General features: G+C 46.4%; 1 protein-coding gene across 1 annotated transcript in view; it reads right to left on the bottom strand.

Moving 5' to 3' along the window:
- RILP (Rab interacting lysosomal protein) overlaps positions 1 to 19,989 on the bottom strand; it is an 89,412-nt gene extending 69,423 nt beyond the window's left edge. The window contains exon 1 of the mRNA XM_077480560.1: positions 19,660 to 19,989. Coding sequence (XP_077336686.1) covers positions 19,660 to 19,929 — 270 coding nt within the window. The 5' untranslated portion in view covers positions 19,930 to 19,989. The remainder of the gene's footprint in view (positions 1 to 19,659) is intronic.
- Between the last annotated feature and the right edge of the window lie 4,029 nt (positions 19,990 to 24,018).

Raw genomic sequence — 24,018 nt, forward strand, 5'->3', positions numbered from 1 at the left:
AGAGAGCTGGCCACATTCTCCTGCTATGCGAATTGAATGCAAGGAAAATCTACATCCAATTCACATAGGTGTGAACCCAACCTAATGTCGCATACATGCGACCGAAATTTTTCAGCGAAAAATGCGGCCAAGTGTATGCTCCAATGGAATTTAGCTGGCTGAATTACCACCAGCAAAAATTTGAGAGCAGGTTCTCAATTTTTCAGACGGAAAAACTTTCTACCGGAAATTCCAACCGTGTGTATGCAATTCCGACGCACAAAAACTCACGCAAACACTCTGACAAGCAGTATGAATGCATATGCAAGAAAAATGCATTTTAAAAAGAACCTAGTTTACATCATTGCAGTGCTCTGATGTGTGTTAAAAAAGTACAACATGCTGCAATTTTCTTTTGCATATAAAACATACAACATATATGAGCGCACCAGAAACACATGTAAATGCAACGCAGCATGAGAAAAAAATAAATAAATGAAATGATGCTTAAAACATGCACTGCAAGTGTTCTGTTTTTACAGAGGTTTTGTTGATGTGTTTCTTTACAAAAGGCAAATCTACTTTGCACTTCCAAGTGCACTTGGAAGTGCAGTCTCTGTAGATCCGAGGGGGACATTCAAGGAAAATAAAAAACAGTATTTTTGCTTGCACATGATTGGAGGATAAAATCAGCAGAACATCCCCTCGGATTTACAGCGACTGCACTTCCAAGTGCACTTGTAGTTCAAAGTGTATTTGCCTTTCATAACTAATCGCCATTGACTTTCATGGCTGGAAGCCTTCCCATGCAGCGCTGGGTTGCTACGACTATGTAAATATGTCTCCAACACTTGTTCCCTTGGGTCCTTTGATTAACTTTTGTTTTTATTTAACATTTTTGTGTCCTAGATTTATTTTCCTGTTTTTTATTGGACATTACAATATTGTACTTTGTTGTGGTGTGAAATATTTTTCCTCTGATAAGATTACTTATGGGGAAAAAATAAAAATAAAAAAAATGCACAAAAATGCATATGCGCAACTGCATGCTAAAGGCTAATGTACACAGGCACTGTCCCCAGCAGCATGTCAAATTAAGTGCAGTTTTAACTGCTTTTTCTTTGTGGGAGCCAAGCACTTTACAAGCAGTAAACCACAACAACCACCTAGAATGCCCTCTACTGAAGGCACACCAATACAGGTGAATGCTAGAGCTGCCCGATTCGGGCTAAAATGAAAATCACAATCTTTTTGCTTAGAATAAAGATCACGATTCTCTTGGCGTAACATCAGCTTTCACATTACTGTATACCAAAAAAAAAAAAAAAAAAAAAAGGGGGTCTTTACTGTATTTTTTTCCCAAAAAATTGCATTTGAAAGACCGCTGCACAAATACAGTGCGACATAAAATATTGCAAAAATCGCCATCTTATTCCCTAGGTTCTCTGCTAAAAACATGTAGAAGTACATATGTCAAAATCGCGATGCGGTCCTGTTTTTAATGCGATTTCCGGGCATGCCTGTGTAACTCGTATCAAAGTCGGACCAAAGTAGTGCAGGGAGAAAAACAGGAAAAAATCGCGCTACCACCTATATTAAAGAATACAAGAAATGTGCACACATAACTGCTGCAGTTCTGCTATATACCAAAAAAATATATAAATACTCGAAAAAAATAACCCAAAGGAAAAACCGCGCTGTCCTAAGTATGAACCTAGGTTATGTGCTTCCCCTACAGGGGAATTTGAACAACTACAAAATTTGTGTAGCAATATCAAAGAATATATTAGTGCCAAAACCCTAAAAAAATGAAAAGAATTTTTTTAAATATAATGTGAAATTTATGATGTATATCGCCAACAGAAAAAAATATAACCGATCTATTATAATACCATCTATACCCTTAATTTAATAAGTGCAAGACAATAACATATGACATATCTATATATACAATGTATGTACAATGTATATAAAATAACACCATCTGCACCCCTATCTCAATAGGTGCAAAGGAGTGGCATATTCATATATATATAACAATATAAAAAAGGTGAAATGGCATACAAAAAAAGGAATTGAATGATAAAGTGTCCAATTATTAAATTATTAAAAAAAGTCCAATACAAGCTCTAAAAACACCACGTGTCAAATGTGATATTAGATTCTCGGTCTCCTGTTCAGCAACTCGGCATGTGTTATAGTGCACCACCACCGGAAGTGAGGATTAGCTCCTTACCAGAAGTTCTTAGATAGTACACTCTGAGAAGTCAAACCAGGCCATGTGTATCCCTTAAACGTCCATAGGCTCCGCCCATAAGTTAAAGCATAATACAATCAGGCTCCAATATTTGGCAGTGACCGGTAGTGATGGCCGAACGGTTCGCCCGGCGGTCGTTTCGCGGCGAATTTCCGACTTTCGCCGTCCGCGGGTTCGAACGCCTTTTTCCGTCGTTCGCCCCGGCGGACTTACGTGTTTAATGTATACAAGAACTTTAACCTTTCGTGACACGTTTATCATGTGTTACAGGACAACCAATTGAGACATGACAGCTCATGGACACTTGGACATTCCCCCTAACCTATAAATACACCCGATCCGGTGGCCATTTTACATTCTTTCTTCTGTCACTGTAGGGAAAGGATCCTGTGTGGAGTAGGGACAGAGAAAACGCTAGCTATTTGGTACACAAAAGTTCTTTTCAGGACTGGTATAGGTGTTAGGTCAGCAGCCTGAGTTTCTTTTGTCAGTTTAGATAAAGGGACAGAGCGCTGTATGCTGCTATTTTAGGGACAGCTCAGCCAGATTAGTCTTTCTTCATCATCATCATCATCATCATCATTAGCTGTTACTATCAGGTCCACAAAAGAGCTGTTCCAGCTAATCGTTCCAGCCTACTCTTTTTTGCCAATTTGTATAGGGACAGGCAGGAAGCAGTGTGTCAGGCAGTGAGGATAATTTTAAAGACTTGCTGTTACTATTAGTTCCACAAAGGTTCTTTTCAGGACTGGTATCAGTGGTACGGTAATAGGCTTGTACACGTATAATATTCTTTCTTCCAAATATAGAAAGAATATTATACTTGACTGCTGCCCTTCTGCTGCAGTCTGCTAATCATTCACAACTCACTTGTTCCACAAAGCTCTTTATCAGGACTGGTAACTTGGTCTGTCTAGGGTGCTACGGTACATAGGCTTGGGTGCGGTACAGTCTGCTGTTCTGTAAGGACCGCTATCGGTCCACAATACATAGGGTTGCCGTGCACTACTGCTGACCGCTGCCCTATACTGCAGCAGTCCTTCATTGGTATAGGGACTGACGTACAGTCTGCTAATCACTAACACACAACCTGCTTGGTCCACAAAAGTTCTTATAAGGACTGGTAACTTGGTATAGGGTGCTACGGTACATAGGCCTGAGTGCGTTACAGTCTGCTGTTCTGTAAGGACCGCTATCGGTCCACAATACATAGGGTTGCCGTGCACTACTGCTGACCGCTGCCCTATACTGCAGCAGTCCTTCATTGGTATAGGGACTGACGTACAGTCTGCTAATCACTAACACACAACCTGCTTGGTCCACAAAAGTTCTTATAAGGACTGGTAACTTGGTATAGGGTGCTACGGTACATAGGCCTGAGTGCGTTACAGTCTGCTGTTCTGTAAGGACCGCTATCGGTCCACAATACATAGGGTTGCCGTGCACTACTGCTGACCGCTGCCCTATACTGCAGCAGTCCTTCATTGGTATAGGGACTGACGTACAGTCTGCTAATCACTAACACACAACCTGCTTGGTCCACAAAAGTTCTTATAAGGACTGGTAACTTGGTATAGGGTGCTACGGTACATAGGCCTGAGTGCGTTACAGTCTGCTGTTCTGTAAGGACCGCTATCGGTCCACAATACATAGGGTTGCCGTGCACTACTGCTGACCGCTGCCCTATACTGCAGCAGTCCTTCAGCGGTATAGGGACTGACGCACAGTCTGCTAAACACTAACACACAACCTGCTTGGTCCACAAAAGTTTTTATAAGGACTGGTAACTTGGTATAGGGTGCTACGGTACATAGGCCTGAGTGCAGTACAGTCTGCTGTTCTGTAAGGACCGCTATCGGTCCACAATACATAGGGTTGCCGTGCACTACTGCTGACCGCTGCCCTATACTGCAGCAGTCCTTCATTGGTATAGGGACTGACGTACAGTCTGCTAATCACTAACACACAACCTGCTTGGTCCACAAAAGTTCTTATAAGGACTGGTAACTTGGTATAGGGTGCTACGGTACATAGGCCTGAGTGCGTTACAGTCTGCTGTTCTGTAAGGACCGCTATCGGTCCACAATACATAGGGTTGCCGTGCACTACTGCTGACCGCTGCCCTATACTGCAGCAGTCCTTCATTGGTATAGGGACTGACGTACAGTCTGCTAATCACTAACACACAACCTGCTTGGTCCACAAAAGTTCTTATAAGGACTGGTAACTTGGTATAGGGTGCTACGGTACATAGGCCTGAGTGCGTTACAGTCTGCTGTTCTGTAAGGACCGCTATCGGTCCACAATACATAGGGTTGCCGTGCACTACTGCTGACCGCTGCCCTATACTGCAGCAGTCCTTCATTGGTATAGGGACTGACGTACAGTCTGCTAATCACTAACACACAACCTGCTTGGTCCACAAAAGTTCTTATAAGGACTGGTAACTTGGTATAGGGTGCTACGGTACATAGGCCTGAGTGCGTTACAGTCTGCTGTTCTGTAAGGACCGCTATCGGTCCACAATACATAGGGTTGCCGTGCACTACTGCTGACCGCTGCCCTATACTGCAGCAGTCCTTCAGCGGTATAGGGACTGACGCACAGTCTGCTAAACACTAACACACAACCTGCTTGGTCCACAAAAGTTTTTATAAGGACTGGTAACTTGGTATAGGGTGCTACGGTACATAGGCCTGAGTGCAGTACAGTCTGCTGTTCTGTAAGGACCGCTATCGGTCCACAATACATAGGGTTGCCGTGCACTACTGCTGACCGCTGCCCTATACTGCAGCAGTCCTTCATTGGTATAGGGACTGACGTACAGTCTGCTAATCACTAACACACAACCTGCTTGGTCCACAAAAGTTCTTATAAGGACTGGTAACTTGGTATAGGGTGCTACGGTACATAGGCCTGAGTGCGTTACAGTCTGCTGTTCTGTAAGGACCGCTATCGGTCCACAATACATAGGGTTGCCGTGCACTACTGCTGACCGCTGCCCTATACTGCAGCAGTCCTTCATTGGTATAGGGACTGACGTACAGTCTGCTAATCACTAACACACAACCTGCTTGGTCCACAAAAGTTCTTATAAGGACTGGTAACTTGGTATAGGGTGCTACGGTACATAGGCCTGAGTGCGTTACAGTCTGCTGTTCTGTAAGGACCGCTATCGGTCCACAATACATAGGGTTGCCGTGCACTACTGCTGACCGCTGCCCTATACTGCAGCAGTCCTTCATTGGTATAGGGACTGACGTACAGTCTGCTAATCACTAACACACAACCTGCTTGGTCCACAAAAGTTCTTATAAGGACTGGTAACTTGGTATAGGGTGCTACGGTACATAGGCCTGAGTGCGTTACAGTCTGCTGTTCTGTAAGGACCGCTATCGGTCCACAATACATAGGGTTGCCGTGCACTACTGCTGACCGCTGCCCTATACTGCAGCAGTCCTTCATTGGTATAGGGACTGACGTACAGTCTGCTAATCACTAACACACAACCTGCTTGGTCCACAAAAGTTCTTATAAGGACTGGTAACTTGGTATAGGGTGCTACGGTACATAGGCCTGAGTGCGTTACAGTCTGCTGTTCTGTAAGGACCGCTATCGGTCCACAATACATAGGGTTGCCGTGCACTACTGCTGACCGCTGCCCTATACTGCAGCAGTCCTTCATTGGTATAGGGACTGACGTACAGTCTGCTAATCACTAACACACAACCTGCTTGGTCCACAAAAGTTCTTATAAGGACTGGTAACTTGGTATAGGGTGCTACGGTACATAGGCCTGAGTGCGTTACAGTCTGCTGTTCTGTAAGGACCGCTATCGGTCCACAATACATAGGGTTGCCGTGCACTACTGCTGACCGCTGCCCTATACTGCAGCAGTCCTTCATTGGTATAGGGACTGACGTACAGTCTGCTAATCACTAACACACAACCTGCTTGGTCCACAAAAGTTCTTATAAGGACTGGTAACTTGGTATAGGGTGCTACGGTACATAGGCCTGAGTGCGTTACAGTCTGCTGTTCTGTAAGGACCGCTATCGGTCCACAATACATAGGGTTGCCGTGCACTACTGCTGACCGCTGCCCTATACTGCAGCAGTCCTTCAGCGGTATAGGGACTGACGCACAGTCTGCTAAACACTAACACACAACCTGCTTGGTCCACAAAAGTTTTTATAAGGACTGGTAACTTGGTATAGGGTGCTACGGTACATAGGCCTGAGTGCAGTACAGTCTGCTGTTCTGTAAGGACCGCTATCGGTCCACAATACATAGGGTTGCCGTGCACTACTGCTGACCGCTGCCCTATACTGCAGCAGTCCTTCATTGGTATAGGGACTGACGTACAGTCTGCTAATCACTAACACACAACCTGCTTGGTCCACAAAAGTTCTTATAAGGACTGGTAACTTGGTATAGGGTGCTACGGTACATAGGCCTGAGTGCGTTACAGTCTGCTGTTCTGTAAGGACCGCTATCGGTCCACAATAGATAGGGTTGACGTGCACCACTGCTGACCGCTGCCCTATACTGCAGCAGTCCTTCAGCGGTATAGGGACTGACGTACAGTCTGCTAATCACTAACACACAACCTGCTTGGTCCACAAAAGTTCTTATAAGGACTGGTAACTTGGTATAGGGTGCTACGGTACATAGGCCTGAGTGCGTTACAGTCTGCTGTTCTGTAAGGACCGCTATCGGTCCACAATACATAGGGTTGCCGTGCACTACTGCTGACCGCTGCCCTATACTGCAGCAGTCCTTCATTGGTATAGGGACTGACGTACAGTCTGCTAATCACTAACACACAACCTGCTTGGTCCACAAAAGTTCTTATAAGGACTGGTAACTTGGTATAGGGTGCTACGGTACATAGGCCTGAGTGCGTTACAGTCTGCTGTTCTGTAAGGACCGCTATCGGTCCACAATACATAGGGTTGCCGTGCACTACTGCTGACCGCTGCCCTATACTGCAGCAGTCCTTCAGCGGTATAGGGACTGACGCACAGTCTGCTAAACACTAACACACAACCTGCTTGGTCCACAAAAGTTTTTATAAGGACTGGTAACTTGGTATAGGGTGCTACGGTACATAGGCCTGAGTGCAGTACAGTCTGCTGTTCTGTAAGGACCGCTATCGGTCCACAATACATAGGGTTGCCGTGCACTACTGCTGACCGCTGCCCTATACTGCAGCAGTCCTTCATTGGTATAGGGACTGACGTACAGTCTGCTAATCACTAACACACAACCTGCTTGGTCCACAAAAGTTCTTATAAGGACTGGTAACTTGGTATAGGGTGCTACGGTACATAGGCCTGAGTGCGTTACAGTCTGCTGTTCTGTAAGGACCGCTATCGGTCCACAATACATAGGGTTGCCGTGCACTACTGCTGACCGCTGCCCTATACTGCAGCAGTCCTTCATTGGTATAGGGACTGACGTACAGTCTGCTAATCACTAACACACAACCTGCTTGGTCCACAAAAGTTCTTATAAGGACTGGTAACTTGGTATAGGGTGCTACGGTACATAGGCCTGAGTGCGTTACAGTCTGCTGTTCTGTAAGGACCGCTATCGGTCCACAATACATAGGGTTGCCGTGCACTACTGCTGACCGCTGCCCTATACTGCAGCAGTCCTTCATTGGTATAGGGACTGACGTACAGTCTGCTAATCACTAACACACAACCTGCTTGGTCCACAAAAGTTCTTATAAGGACTGGTAACTTGGTATAGGGTGCTACGGTACATAGGCCTGAGTGCGTTACAGTCTGCTGTTCTGTAAGGACCGCTATCGGTCCACAATACATAGGGTTGCCGTGCACTACTGCTGACCGCTGCCCTATACTGCAGCAGTCCTTCAGCGGTATAGGGACTGACGCACAGTCTGCTAAACACTAACACACAACCTGCTTGGTCCACAAAAGTTTTTATAAGGACTGGTAACTTGGTATAGGGTGCTACGGTACATAGGCCTGAGTGCAGTACAGTCTGCTGTTCTGTAAGGACCGCTATCGGTCCACAATACATAGGGTTGCCGTGCACTACTGCTGACCGCTGCCCTATACTGCAGCAGTCCTTCATTGGTATAGGGACTGACGTACAGTCTGCTAATCACTAACACACAACCTGCTTGGTCCACAAAAGTTCTTATAAGGACTGGTAACTTGGTATAGGGTGCTACGGTACATAGGCCTGAGTGCGTTACAGTCTGCTGTTCTGTAAGGACCGCTATCGGTCCACAATACATAGGGTTGCCGTGCACTACTGCTGACCGCTGCCCTATACTGCAGCAGTCCTTCATTGGTATAGGGACTGACGTACAGTCTGCTAATCACTAACACACAACCTGCTTGGTCCACAAAAGTTCTTATAAGGACTGGTAACTTGGTATAGGGTGCTACGGTACATAGGCCTGAGTGCGTTACAGTCTGCTGTTCTGTAAGGACCGCTATCGGTCCACAATACATAGGGTTGCCGTGCACTACTGCTGACCGCTGCCCTATACTGCAGCAGTCCTTCATTGGTATAGGGACTGACGTACAGTCTGCTAATCACTAACACACAACCTGCTTGGTCCACAAAAGTTCTTATAAGGACTGGTAACTTGGTATAGGGTGCTACGGTACATAGGCCTGAGTGCGTTACAGTCTGCTGTTCTGTAAGGACCGCTATCGGTCCACAATACATAGGGTTGCCGTGCACTACTGCTGACCGCTGCCCTATACTGCAGCAGTCCTTCAGCGGTATAGGGACTGACGCACAGTCTGCTAAACACTAACACACAACCTGCTTGGTCCACAAAAGTTTTTATAAGGACTGGTAACTTGGTATAGGGTGCTACGGTACATAGGCCTGAGTGCAGTACAGTCTGCTGTTCTGTAAGGACCGCTATCGGTCCACAATACATAGGGTTGCCGTGCACTACTGCTGACCGCTGCCCTATACTGCAGCAGTCCTTCATTGGTATAGGGACTGACGTACAGTCTGCTAATCACTAACACACAACCTGCTTGGTCCACAAAAGTTCTTATAAGGACTGGTAACTTGGTATAGGGTGCTACGGTACATAGGCCTGAGTGCGTTACAGTCTGCTGTTCTGTAAGGACCGCTATCGGTCCACAATACATAGGGTTGCCGTGCACTACTGCTGACCGCTGCCCTATACTGCAGCAGTCCTTCATTGGTATAGGGACTGACGTACAGTCTGCTAATCACTAACACACAACCTGCTTGTTCCACAAAAGTTCTTATAAGGACTGGTAACTTGGTATAGGGTGCTACGGTACATAGGCTTGAGTGCGGTACAGTCTGCTGTTCTGTAAGGACCGCTATCGGTCCACAATAGATAGGGTTGACGTGCACCACTGCTGACCGCTGCCCTATACTGCAGCAGTCCTTCAGCGGTATAGGGACTGACGTACAGTCTGCTAATCACTAACACACAACCTGCTTGGTCCACAAAAGTTCTTATAAGGACTGGTAACTTGGTATAGGGTGCTACGGTACATAGGCCTGAGTGCGTTACAGTCTGCTGTTCTGTAAGGACCGCTATCGGTCCACAATACATAGGGTTGCCGTGCACTACTGCTGACCGCTGCCCTATACTGCAGCAGTCCTTCATTGGTATAGGGACTGACGTACAGTCTGCTAATCACTAACACACAACCTGCTTGTTCCACAAAAGTTCTTATAAGGACTGGTAACTTGGTATAGGGTGCTACGGTACATAGGCTTGAGTGCGGTACAGTCTGCTGTTCTGTAAGGACCGCTATCGGTCCACAATAGATAGGGTTGACGTGCACCACTGCTGACCGCTGCCCTATACTGCAGCAGTCTTTCAGCGGTATAGGGACTGACGTACAGTCTGCTAAACACTAATACACAACCTGCTTGGTCCACAAAAGTTCTTATAAGGACTGGTAACTTGGTATAGGGTGCTACGGTACATAGGCTTGAGTGCGGTACAGTCTGCTGTTCTGTAAGGACCGCTATAGGTCCACAATAGATAGGGTTGACGTGCACCACTGCTGACCGCTGCCCTATACTGCAGCAGTCCTTCAGCGGTATAGGGACTGACGTACAGTCTGCTAAACACTAATACACAACCTGCTTGGTCCACAAAAGTTCTTATAAGGACTGGTAACTTGGTATAGGGTGCTACGGTACATAGGCTTGAGTGCGGTACAGTCTGCTGTTCTGTAAGGACCGCTATAGGTCCACAATAGATAGGGTTGACGTGCACCACTGCTGACCGCTCACCTATACTGCAGCAGTCCTTCAGCGGTATAGGGACTAAGAGTTTTGTCACAGGGTCATTTAAAAAATGACATGCAGAGGAAGAGGCAGGCCCTTCCGCAGGGGTGGTAGGGGTAGGGCAGGAGCAACAGGCTTGAGCCAAAGTGGGAAGTTGCAGAAGGTGCGTTCAATTACTTTAAAGGATGCACCAGACTTGGTTGAGTGGCTCGCTCAGCCTTACTCTTCTGCACCCTCCTCATCCTCTCGATCTGCACCCTCTTCTTCACTCTCTGCTATGTGCACCCCCAAAGACACTACCACCAACAACACGACCACCACCACCACCACCACATACCTTCCGCTTGAGTCACTGGAATTATTTTCCGATCCATATCAAGAGGACATTTCTGATGCGCAGCCACTCTTGGTATTGGATCAGGAAGAGGAGGTAGCAACAAGCGCTACTCAGCAGTCTGACGCCAGTACCCAGATCAGCCCAAGGAGGAGGTTGGTCCCCGGTGTTGCTGCCTACTCTACTTATAGCGGTGGGGAAGGTGACGTTGATGATGACGTGTCTAGTGATGTCACGTGGGTGCCCACAAGAGAGGAAGAGGAGGGGAGTTCAGAGGGAGATATGGACCAGCAGATAGGGAGGAGAAGCAGCAATGACTTACATTGCACAGCAGGGACAAAGCAGACTGCAAATGTATCAGGAGCGAGTCATCGACCATGTACGGTCACATCTGGCGCTCCCAGGACACCGGCACATGGCTCCGCAGTGTGGGCTTTTTTTAACGTGTCCGCTGCTGACAATAGCGTTGCCATCTGCAATCTTTGCAGTCAACGCGTTAGTCGCGGTAAGCCCAATACTCACCTAGGGACGACCGCCTTAAGAAGGCACATGAGCAGCCATCACCGAGCCCAGTGGGAGCAACGGAACACACAAAGCCACACTGCAGGCTCTCACCGTCCAGCCTCGTCTTCTACTTCTCCTTCTCCTCTCTCCTCACAATTGTCCTCCACTCCACCTTCCATCACGCCAAGCTCACATTTTTCTGCAAAAAGGCAGGCTTCCGTGGGCCTAATGTTTGAGCGTAAAAAAATGATGATGCCGGATAACCCTCTTGCCCAACGGTTGGCGGCTGGCTTGTCAGAACTCATAGCCCGCCAACTACTGCCATATAAACTGGTGGACTCGGAGGCCTTTCGCAAATTTGTGGCCATTGGAACACCACAATGGAAGGTCCCAGGAAGGAAGTATTTCTCAGAGAAGGGCATCCCAGAGCTATATGGCCATGTTCAGCGGCAAGTGAATGTATCTCTGGCACACAGTGTCGGTGCCAAGATACATCTGACCACAGACACGTGGTCTAGCAAACACGGGCAGGGAAGGTATATCAGTTTTACTGCCCACTGGGTGAACCTTCTGACGGCCGTCAAGCATGTAACCCGTGGCACCCGTGTAGATTTGGTTTTACCGCCACGGATTGCATGCAGGCCTGACTCTTCTTCTCCTCCTCCTACTCCATCCTCCTCCCTCTCCTCCTCAGCTGCCTCCTCCTTTTCCGCTGCTAGCGTCTCTTCCACTGCACCGCCCAAGCTCCCCAGAACCTATTCCACATGCCAGGTGAGACGTTGCCATGCCGTGCTGCGTCTGTTGTGCCTGGAAGCAAAGAGCCACACTGGCCCGGCACTCCTTTCAGCTTTGCGTTCACAGGCAGATGAGTGGCTAACACCGCTCAATTTGACAGTTGGTAAAGTGGTGTGTGACAACGGTGCCAATCTGCTTAGCGCATTGAAACAGGGCAAAATCACGCACGTGCCGTGCATGGCACACGTCTTAAACTTGGTCGTGCAGCGATTCCTTGTCAAATACCCTGGGGTCCAGGACATCTTGCGGCAGGCAAGGAAAATCTCGGCCCATTTCAGAAGATCTTACACGGCCATGGCTCGCCTTGCTGACATTCAGCGGCGACACCATCTGCCGGTCAGACGTCTTATTTGCGATTGCCCGACGCGATGGAACTCAACCTTCTATATGCTTGATAGGCTGCTCCAGCAGAAACGTGCAGTTAACGTCTACCTGTATGAACTCTGCGAAAGAAACGGTTCTGGGGAGCTGGGTTTTTTTTCACCGCGCCAGTGGCTGCTCATGCGCGACACATGCAGACTTCTGCGGCCATTTGAGGAGATCACCAAACTGGTCAGTCGCAGCCATGGCGCCATCAGTGACATGGTACCTTATGCCTTCTTTCTGGAGCGTGCATTGCGTCGTGTCATTGATCAGGCTGTGGAGGAGCAGGAGCGGGAAGATGAGGAAGTCGCAATGCTGGATGAATTCCCAGGGGGGGCTACTCTATCTGAGACAAGTCAACAACAGGAGTCTGATGAGGAGTCAGAGGAGGATGGTGCCGGGGCGGATGAGCAGGAGCAAGAAGAGCATGCTTTAAACCTTTCTGGGATCCCTGTTGTGCGAGGATGGGGAGAGGAGAATGAAGAGGACGACATTATCCTGGATGATGAGCAGGAGCCAGGCCACCACACCGCTTCCACTTTAGTGCAAATGGGGGCCTTCATGCTCCAGTGTTTTAATAGGGACCCCCGTATAAAAAGCATGAGGGTCAAGGACCAGTACTGGGTGGCAACGTACTTAGACCCCCGGTACAAACACAAAATGGCGGAAATGTTACCGCCGTCGCAGAGGGCTGTCAGAATGCAGCACTTCCAGGCCTTGCTTCGAGAAATGCTGCATTCTGCTTTTGCGTGCGCTGGCAGAGGAGCAATTCCCACTCCCAGAGAAGGATTTGCGGGTACCAATCCAACAGCGCCTGCAAGAAGAGGCCGGTTTGAAGATGTGTTGGTGACTTCGGATATGAGGTCATTCTTTCAGCCGACCCATCGACAGGTGTCATCCGGATCCAGCATCAGGGAACGCCTAGACCGTCAGGTGTCCGACTACATTGGGTTAACGGCCGATGTGGACGCTCTGAGGAGTGATGAACCCCTAGACTACTGGGTGGGCAGGCTTGACCTCTGGCCAGAGCTTGCCCAATTTGCAATCGAACTGTTGGCTTGCCCCTCATCCAGTGTCCTGTCCGAAAGGACGTTCAGCGCAGCAGGGGGGATTGTGACCGATAAGCGTACTCGCCTAGCTCACCACAGTGTTAACTACCTCACATTTCTAAAAATGAATGAGGCATGGATCTCGGAGGAATTCAACACATGTGATCAGTAGACCATGTATATGTCTATAAACAATTTTTGGAATCAAGCACACAGACCTTCTTAATTCATTTGGCTCACTTCCCTGACCCAAAAAAGCACACCGTACTATATGCCCCTACCCTCCTCTTTGAAGAGGTTGAGCGGTGTCATATTTCTACTGGGGCTGCTTATTATGAGGGGTTCCCACCATCCCTGTGCTGTGCTGACTTCCTCCTGGGTGTTCTTATTATGAGGGGCTCCCACCATCCCTGTGCTGTGCTGACTTCCTCCTGGGGGTTCTTATTATGAGGGGATCACACCATCCCTGTGCTGTGCTGACTTCCTCCTGGGGCTGCTTACGGTGCTGCTGTCAGCGCTGTATGTCACGGAGCTGCTGTCAGCGCTGTATGTCACGGAGCTGCTGTCAGCGCTGTATGTCACGGAGCTGCTGTCAGCGCTGTATGTCACGGAGCTGCTGTCAGCGCTGTATGTCACGGAGCTGCTGTCAGCGCTGTATGTCACGGAGCTGCTGTCAGCGCTGTATGTCACGGAGCTGCTGTCAGCGCTGTATGTCACGGAGCTGCTGTCAGCGCTGTATGTCACGGAGCTGCTGTCAGCGCTGTATGTCACGGTGCTGCTGTCAGCGCTGTATGTCACGGAGCTGCTGTCAGCGCTGTATGTCACGGAGCTGCTGTCAGCGCTGTATGTCACGGAGCTGCTGTCAGCGCTGTATGTCACGGAGCTGCTGTCAGCGCTGTATGTCACGGAGCTGCTGTCAGCGCTGTATGTCACGGTGCTGCTGTCAGCGCTGTATGTCACGGAGCTGCTGTCAGCGCTGTATGTCACGGAGCTGCTGTCAGCGCTGTATGTCACGGAGCTGCTGTCAGCGCTGTATGTCACGGAGCTGCTGTCAGCGCTGTATGTCACGGAGCTGCTGTCAGCGCTGTATGTCACGGTGCTGATGTCAGTGCTCTGTATTACGGTGCTGCTGTCAGTGCTCTGTATCTCCTGCACCCTCTTGTTTGCCTACCCTGGTCCCTGACCTTCCCTCTCCTCCATTGCCTTCATTAGCTCCATAGTCCTGAATTGTCAGAACAATTTCCCAAATAAAAAAAAAATGCTTGTAGTTATCGATCCCAAATTCACCTCATACATGTATTATGCTATTGTCCAGGTGGTGGGACTACGTGCTACCCCCTAATAATTACCCCGTGGCCGCAAATTCGACCTAAAGGTTTGCGAAATTCGCCTCCCATTGAAGTCAATGGAGCCCGCGGCGAACGGTCGTTTTCGCGAACGTTTGTGCCCGTTCGCGTTTCGCGTTCGCGAAACGTCCCGTCGGAAGTTCGTCCATCACTAGTGACCGGTCCACCATAAAGGGAGGAGAAAAAAACGCTCCAAATAGTGTAAAAACGTTTTATTGCGAATAATAAAAAAAAAGAATAAGAAATGCACTTACAAAAGTCCAACACAATTAGGCATATCACAGTAGGCAGCGCCGTCTGGACGCAATTCTCTACATCAATAGCCTTTCGCCAGCTGGTCTGTTCGGAGGCAATGGATAGCGTGTCACACCGGCTTTATGGTGGACCGGTCACTGCCAAATATTGGAGCCTGATTGTATTATGCTTTAACTTATGGGCGGAGCCTATGGACGTTTAAGGGATACATATGGCCTGGTTTGACTTCTCAGAGCGTACTATCTAAGAACTTCTGGTAAGGAGCTAATCCTCACTTCCGGTGGTGGTGCACTATAACACATGCCGAGTTGCTGAACAGGAGACCGAGAATCTAATATCACATTTGACACGTGGTGTTTTTAGAGCTTGTATTGGACTTTTTTTAATAATTGGACACTTTATCATTCAATTCCTTTTTTTGTATGCCATTTCACCTTTTTTATATTGTTATATATATATGAATATGCCACTCCTTTGCACCTATTGAGATAGGGGTGCAGATGGTGTTATTTTATATACATTGTACATACATTGTATATATAGATATGTCATATGTTATTGTCTTGCACTTATTAAATTAAGGGTATAGATGGTATTATAATAGATCGGTTATATTTTTTTCTGTTGGCGATATACATCATAAATTTCACATTATATTTAAAAAAATTATTTTAATTTTTTTAGGGTTTTGGCACTAATATATTCTTTGATATTGCTACACAAATTTTGTAGTTGTTCAAATTCCCCTGTAGGGGAAGCACATAACCTAGGTTCATACTTAGGACAGCGCGGTTTTTCCTTTGGGTTATTTTTTTCAAAGTAGTGCAGGGACTATTTTGAAGTCGTACTAATATGAATGGTTGTCATTGGAAATCATGGGGAACATGTCATGCCACTTCAGAGTCCCAAGTCGCAGGACAAGTCATACAAGTGTGAAAGGGGCCCAAGTCTTCAAGTGGTTAAACTTCCCTCATCTACAGACTGAAGTTCATTCCTTTGATCTAAGAAGAAAAAGTTACAATGTTTATAGTCATCTCCCACCATGGACAATTTTGTGAAAAACTTGGCAGGCTGCCTGTTTTTTTTCTTTTAACAGCTGAGTGGGGGGGGGGGGGGGGGTTTGAATCAAGATTACGATTTTTAAACGATTAATCGTGCTGCTCTATTGGATTCTCATCCATAGCTACGTTACTACAATTAAGAACAGATTATTCATACTTTTATAGGGCTATTACTACAGAATACAGCCAGCTGCTGCAGGATGTTAACACAAGTGAGAGTTACCTGACATATTAACATTCTTTGTCCTAAACCAGCCTATTAACAACAAATGGCACTGCCACACATAAAGTCATGCCTTTATGCGTTGCATTATTACAATGCTTTAGTCTGAATGGGCCTAGAAATTAAACTGGTCATGCAATAAATGCAGAGACTACTCTTGCAGGCCTCTGTCTGAAAATGCTAGTTGTCAGCCATAGATGGTTCGAGCTCTGACGGTTTAGCAGGGACCAGATGAGATTTTAACCATTTATAAGCAGTCTATATACCATATTTATCAGCGTATAACATGCACTTTCCCCCCTGAAAACAGAGGGTAAATCGTGCCTGCGTGTTAGATGCCAATATATATTTGTTTACCAATGGGGGGGGGGCAGGGATCGGGCGGTCCGTCTCATTCTGAGGGTGGCGGGCCAGCTGCCCTGCCCTTCCTGGCCCTGGTTCAGAAAAGAACACTGCCAGCCCCCTCCCAGACACCATATCCCCCCCGCGTCACCCCCGATGCCTGTACCTGTAAACAGGAGCCTACTCAACGCCGCTCGTTCTGGCCGCTCCCCCCTCCCGCTCCGCCTCGTCCTCGATTGTAGATTTTTATTGGAGGAGGTGGCTTCTGTGTGCCTCAATTGAGCTCTCTCGTGTACCTGGTTATATGACTCTCCTCTGCTCATTGATGGTCCCCTGACCGCTCTCCTCCCGCTCCACCGCCTCCTCGATTGCATCTTTTGATTGGAGGAGGAAAGCGGTCATGTGACCAGCATGTGAGCAGTAATAATTATTATTTAAAAAGGTACTTATATAGTGCTGTCAATTTATACAGCACTTTACATATACATTGTACATTCACATCAGTCCCTACCCTCAAGGAGCTTACAATCTAAGGTAATCACTGTTCTTCTGGTGGGGACAGCTTCCCCCTCCAGGAGAACAAAATGGCTTTACGGGAGAGATTCCCCCATTAACACAGACTGATTTTCTTTCCTACAACCCTTAATTCACTTACTGCAATTCTTGGGGTCACTGACCTGGAGTGATATGCAGATCAGGAATGTCAAAGTTCTTGGGCGCCATTCACATAGATGGTGTCCATTCAAGTCTCAGCGGAGAATCCTAGACGGACTCATCCCCTGCTGAGTCAGCTCAGAATGATACAGAGGTTTCATTTGTAATTTTATTATTCTATTCTGCTTTATTCTTTTCTACTCTATTGTTGTATTTTATATTTCTTAATTTTCTTTTCTGTTTTATTCTGTTCTATAAAAGCAGCCTAAGTAGAAATCAACATATTTATTTTTTCACTTTACTGTATTTATTGCAATAGGTTTTAATTTCAAATTAATTTTTTAATCCAAATTAATTTTCAAATAATTTGTTTCATTATCATTTATTTGGGATTGGTTAAAGCTTGTTTTTATTGTGATTCGGATAATAAAAATTTTGGCCAATTTTCGATTAATTACGATAAACAAATTGCACATCTACCGTACAGGTTTTCTGTTAGAAATCTGGAGGAAGTGTCAGTGGACTATGAGGGTGCCCATCAGTGTCCTTGCAGTTTATGCAGAACTACAAATGTCTTCTGTGGTGGTGGGCTGGACTTGTAGTTTATTTATTCACAGATCCCTGTAAATTAATAACATGGCTGTGCTGGTGGAGCCAATTTTAAATGTGACAGTGGATGCAGAGGACAGGATCCCTCACCCGCTATCATAGGTCAGGAGATTGGGGGCTGCGGCTGGAGAATGTTACACATTATACCCTAAATGCAGGTGTAAAATGCAGCAAAAGTGAACTTAGCCTTTAGCCTCTTCCTGTCTATCCCTGGTGTCCCTTTAAGTTGGTCTTTCTGCCTAGAGGGCAGGATAGACTGCCCAACCATGTGACTACTGTCACACGATTGTAAGGCCATCCTGCTGGCTCCCGATCATAACTAGAGACCAAAGGCTATATGTTAGCACGATAACTGTGCGGGGAGTATGTAGTGAGAGCACAGAAACCTTGGCTTCCATGGACGTATCTGCGTGGTTTGTGTGACTCTTTGCCACCACCCATATGCCATTTGTGGGTGGCATGAGGCTTACAAATGGACAGATAGAAAGGGCCCCTATGTGTATTCTTGTTCTGGGTCTGTGACTGGTGAATTAAGAGCCAGATAATGAATATATAATTTTTTTTTTTTTTTATATATTACTATTAATATATATACACACACACACACACACACACATTCTATATATATATTTTTTTTAGTGGCTGCATTCGTGTTTGTTTTTTCTAAGCAGCCCCCCGTTTTCCACCTGGTTATCTGACCTGTAACACCTCCTGTAATATAAAAGGCCCCCACTCTGTATGAAGGAGCTACAGGGGGTACCTTTGGACAGCAGCAGGGGTGAGGGGAGCATTAGATGTACTAGCGGATCAAGATACATTAACAAATTGAAGCCAAACTCCAGCTAACGCTTTACAAGCAGTTACAGCAATTTGTTTGTTCCTTTGGGGATAAAGGTTTTACATAAATAAATAAAAAGCTGATCATTACAACCACCCATGTCAGCGGCAAATGGTTTGTCTCATCCCTCTAACTGCTACATTTGCAGGGCAGCTTGTTCTGTTGAATAACAGACCCACTGGCTGGATCAAAAGATGAAATAAAGATGAATGCAGCTATTCAGGGTCAGTGAAGTCGGTGTGTGAAATTTTTTGTGGTATGTCAGTGAAGGTTGTGGTGTATACAGTAGGGATGAGCTCATGTGTGTTCACTCATCCTTAGTATCCAGGTCATGGGTGGTCTGGTCATCACATTCATCTGGACTGGTCCTGTAATGGTGAAGCCATCCCCTAGCTGGTCTTCTTGGCATTATTTGGGGTGTACACCCTGATCCTGGTGATGGAACATGAGACAACGTCCCACCAAACTTCATCATTACAGATCAAGTGTAATAATATGTGACTAACTATTACTACTAGGATTTACCTGCGACACCTAATGATCACTAATACTAATAGTAAATGGCTTAGTCAGGATAATGTAGATGATCAGGATGTATCATGATTGGACAGGGTGGGCGCCCACAGACCTCCTATCATTTACTATGGAACAATAGAGATCAGACCGCACATTGTACTGCACGCCTGCCTACTGCAGCGCCATATGTAGAGAGGTGATGCGGTCTCTGGGACTTGTAGTCCCCCTGGGATTGGACAGGTCAGTAGTATACACACCGGGGACTGTCGCTCCTCTCGGCCCATACTCTGCACGGCTCTGATCAGCAGCTCCTCCTCCGTACAGCTCCGTTCTCTCCCGGTGGCCGCGAAACTCTCCAGTAGCTCCAGAACCCGAACCACCTGCGGGACCACCCCGGACACGGACTCCGGGCCGTACTGCTCGGTGAGACCCTGCAGCTCGGAGCCCAGGCTCTTGGCCATGCTGTACACATCCTCCAATGATAGAGCAGCAGGAGCCCGCCGCCATACCGTCCCCACCGACTCCATCCCTCGACCTGCTTTGCCCAGACCGTCACCGCTGTCATGAGCAGGCGAAAACCCCGCCCCCACGAGCACGGAGGGTCCGCCCACACGTTGAGTCCAGTACTCATGAGATACCGCGTAAACCCCGCCCCAAGCGCAAAATGAACGCCCACATGCCGCGTCTAGCACTCACGAGAAATAGAGTGAGAACGCGTAAGCCCCGCCCAAAGCACAAAGGGACAGCCTACTGTCTGAATAACACCCACCTCCCACACACGGAACTGTCAACGCACCAATTACACGAAGCCCCGCCCAAACACGAAACTGTCACAGAGAAGCCCCGCCCACACACCGCGCTGTCACCGCCTACTACACAAAGTCACGCCCACACACAGAGCAGCTAGCGCACTGGCTACATGAAGCTACGGCTACACACACAGGAGCTGTCACAGCAGTGGCTCCACAAAGCCCCGCCCACACACGGAGGGCCACTGCTTTTTGCTGGGATTTGGGTTGACATAAGACGTTCTATCTGCTCTACTCATCCTTTAAGTGGTTGTAAACCCTTACAACCAACTTTGACCTACAGGTAAGCCTAGACAGGCACCTCTGTCTATGGTGCATGGGCTGTAGGCAGTGGGGTGCAGGTGCACCGAGCCTGCCACTGCTAACACCGTTAGTGGTGGCTCCCGTTCGGCAAATCACAGCGCCGGAGCCACGATACCCCGAAAGAAGATGGACGATCAGTGGAAGAGGGGACAGCGGTGACATCGCTGGATCCTGTGTCAGGTAAGTGACACAATGGGCTAATATGCGATGCATAGTAGTCCATTATGCTTTACCTTTGCAGGGAAACAAAGAGGAAACAAAACCCATCAGGGTTTACTTCCTTTTTTAGGGGCCATAAACATCTAGAAACACATCCACTCAGTACCAGAACAGGGTCATCTAGAACACGGATGCTGAATTGCGCCCCCCTCCCTCACTATTAATACATGCCATAGAATAGGTGTACCACATGCCATAGAATAGGTGTACCACCCTACCTACATGTTTTGCCTGTTTACTTCACTGCGCCCAGGGCAACTGCCACTCCTTTCCACCTCATGTCCCAGGTGAAGCTGAAGTTAGCTCTTTATCTGGCCAGCTTCCTATTCAGGTTGGATTTTTATTCACAAAGGGGATTATTTACTAAACAATCATCTGCAAAGTTTATAATACAATCGTGAACTTTAACAACAATTCTGTCTCCCTGCCATGTATTCAAAGGGGTAATTCTGAGTAAATAACTTGTTCTATATGAGAAACAGCTTGACTCGCCCAGATGTGACTTGGTTCCATATCATTGGGCATCCTTCTATTGGTAAAAGTTCAATTTGGCATGAGCCAAGTGATATAAATCATAAAATATGGCACCAAACTTGGCACCATGACAGCCATGTATTTCAATGGGAAATTCCGAAAAGAAGCCAAGCTATTCCATTTTGAAAACTATCTTGGCTCACCCAAATTCCACTTGTTTTATACTCATTGGGCATCCTACTATTAGTTAAAGTTCAATTTGGCCTGAGCCAAGTGATATAAATCATAAAATATGGCACCCTGACAGCCATGCATTTCAATGGGAAATTCCAAATAAGAAGCCAAGCCATTCCTATATGAAAACAATCTTGGTTCATCCAAATTCCACTTGTTTTATACTCATTGGGCATCTTACTATATAGGAAAGTTCAATATGGCCCAAGCCAAGTGATATAAACTATGAAGTATGGCACCAAACTTCTTAACCTGTCATCCATGCATTTCAATGGGAAATTCCAAATAAGAAGCCAAGCTATTCCTACATGAAAATCCTCTTGGCTCACCCAAATTCCACTTGTATACTCATTGGGCACCCTACTATATAGGAAAGTTGAATTTGGCCCGAGCCAAATGATAGCAATCATAAAATATGGCACCAAACGTGGCACTCTTACAACAATGCTTTTCAATTGGAAATTCCAAACAAGAAGCCAAGCTATTCCTATATGAAAACTATCTTGGTTCGCCCAAATTGCACTTGCTTTATACTCATTTAGCATCCTTCTATATAGAAAAGTTCAATTTGGCCCTAGCCAATTAATATAAACCATGATATATGGCACGAAACTTGTCACCCTGTCACCCATGCATTTCAATGGGAAATTACAAATAAGAAGCCAAGCTATTCCTATATGAAAATCCTCTTTGCTCACCCAAATTCCACTTGCTTTATACTAATTGGGCATCCTTCTATATAGAAAAGTTAAATTTGGCCGGAACCAAGTGATATAAACCATTAAGTACAGCAGCATACTTGTCATCCTGACAGCCATACATTTCAATGGGAAATTCTGAATAAGAAGCCATGCAATTTTATATATAGTAGGATGCCCAATGTGTATAAAACAAGTGAAATTTGGGTGTGCCAAGATGTTTTTTTTATGTAGGAATAGCTTGGTTTCTTATTCAGAATTTCCAATTGAAATGCATGGCTGTCACGGTGCCAAGTTTGCTGCCATATTTTATGATTTATATCACTTGGCTCATGCCAAATTTAACTTAATCTAATAGAAGAGTGCCCAATGAGCCAATTAGTATAAAACAAATGGAATTTGGGTGAGCCAAGATGGTTTTTATATAGGAATAGCTTGGCTTCTTATTCAGAATTTCCCATTGAAATGAATGGCTGTCAGGGTGCCATATGTTATGATTTATATCACCTAGCTTGTGCGACGTTGTACCCAAACAAAATTGACGTCCTTTTTTCCCACAAATAGAGCTTTCTTTTGCTGGTATTTTTTATTTTTTTTTGCACTATAAACAAAAAAAGAGCGACAATTTAGACAAAAAAGCTATATTTTTTACTTTTTGCTATAATAAATATCCCCATAAAATATATAAAAAAACAAGTTTCTTCCACAGTTTAGGCCGATATGTATTCTTTGACATATTTTTGGTAAAAAAAAAAAAAAAATCGCAATAAGTGTATATTGATTGGTTTGCGCAAAAGTTATAGCATCTACAAAATAGGGGATAGATTTAGGGCATTTTTATTATTAACTTTTTTTTTTACTAGTAATGGCGGTGATCTGCAATTTTTATCGGGAGTACGACATTATGGAGGACACATCGGACACTTTTGACACTATTTTGGGACCATTGTCATTTATACAGAGATCAGAGCTACAAATAGGCACTGAATACTGTATAAATGGCACTGGCAGGGAAGGGGTTAAACACTAGTGGGCGATCAAGGGGTTAAGTGTGTCCTAGGGAGTGATTCTAACTGTACAGGGGTGGGCTCACTACAACATGACAGAGATCACTGCTCCCGATGACAGGGAGCAGTAGCTCCCAATGACAGGGAGCAGTAGATCCCTGTCATGTTGCTAGGCAGAAAAGGGAAATGCCTTGTTTACATAGGCATCTCCCCGTTCTGCCTCTTCCTCGCCGCAATCGCGGGCCGCCAGTGAACATCGAGTTTGCGGGACCCGCAGGCACGATCCCGCAGAGCACAGCCAGCGCCAAATTTAAAGGGACGTACAGGTACGCCCATTTGCCTGCCTGTGCCAATGTATATGTGTGTGTGACAGTCAGCAAGTGGTTAACTAATAGAAGGATGCCCAATGAGTATAAAACAAGTGGAATTTAGTGGAATTTGGGTGAGCCAAGATGTTTTTCATATAGGAATAGCTTGGCTTCTTATTCAGAACTTCCCTTGAAATGTGAGGATGACAGGGTGCCAAGTTTGGTGCCATATTTTATATATAATATCTGCTAAACCTACATGGTTTATGAGATATTTGCAAAAAAGACAGGCACCACTGTCTATGGAGCATGAGCCATAGACAGTGGCGGGCAGGCACACTGTGCATGCCGCTGCTAAAGGCAATATGCTGTTAGTGGCGGCTCCCGTGCGCATGCATGGGAGTGACGTCATCAACGCTCCGGCCAATCACAGCACCGGAGCCACGATACCCGGAAAGAAGATGGATGTTCTGGGGAAGAGGGGACAGCGGTTACATCACTGGCTCCAGTGGCAGGTAAGTGACACATAATAGGCTACTATGCGATGCACTCCAGCTAACACCA

Source organism: Lithobates pipiens, unplaced genomic scaffold, assembly GCF_037356315.1.
Source record: "Lithobates pipiens isolate NorthernLeopardFrog02 unplaced genomic scaffold, aLitPip1_a1.2 Scaffold_16, whole genome shotgun sequence".
NCBI classification, from domain to species: domain Eukaryota; kingdom Metazoa; phylum Chordata; class Amphibia; order Anura; family Ranidae; genus Lithobates; species Lithobates pipiens.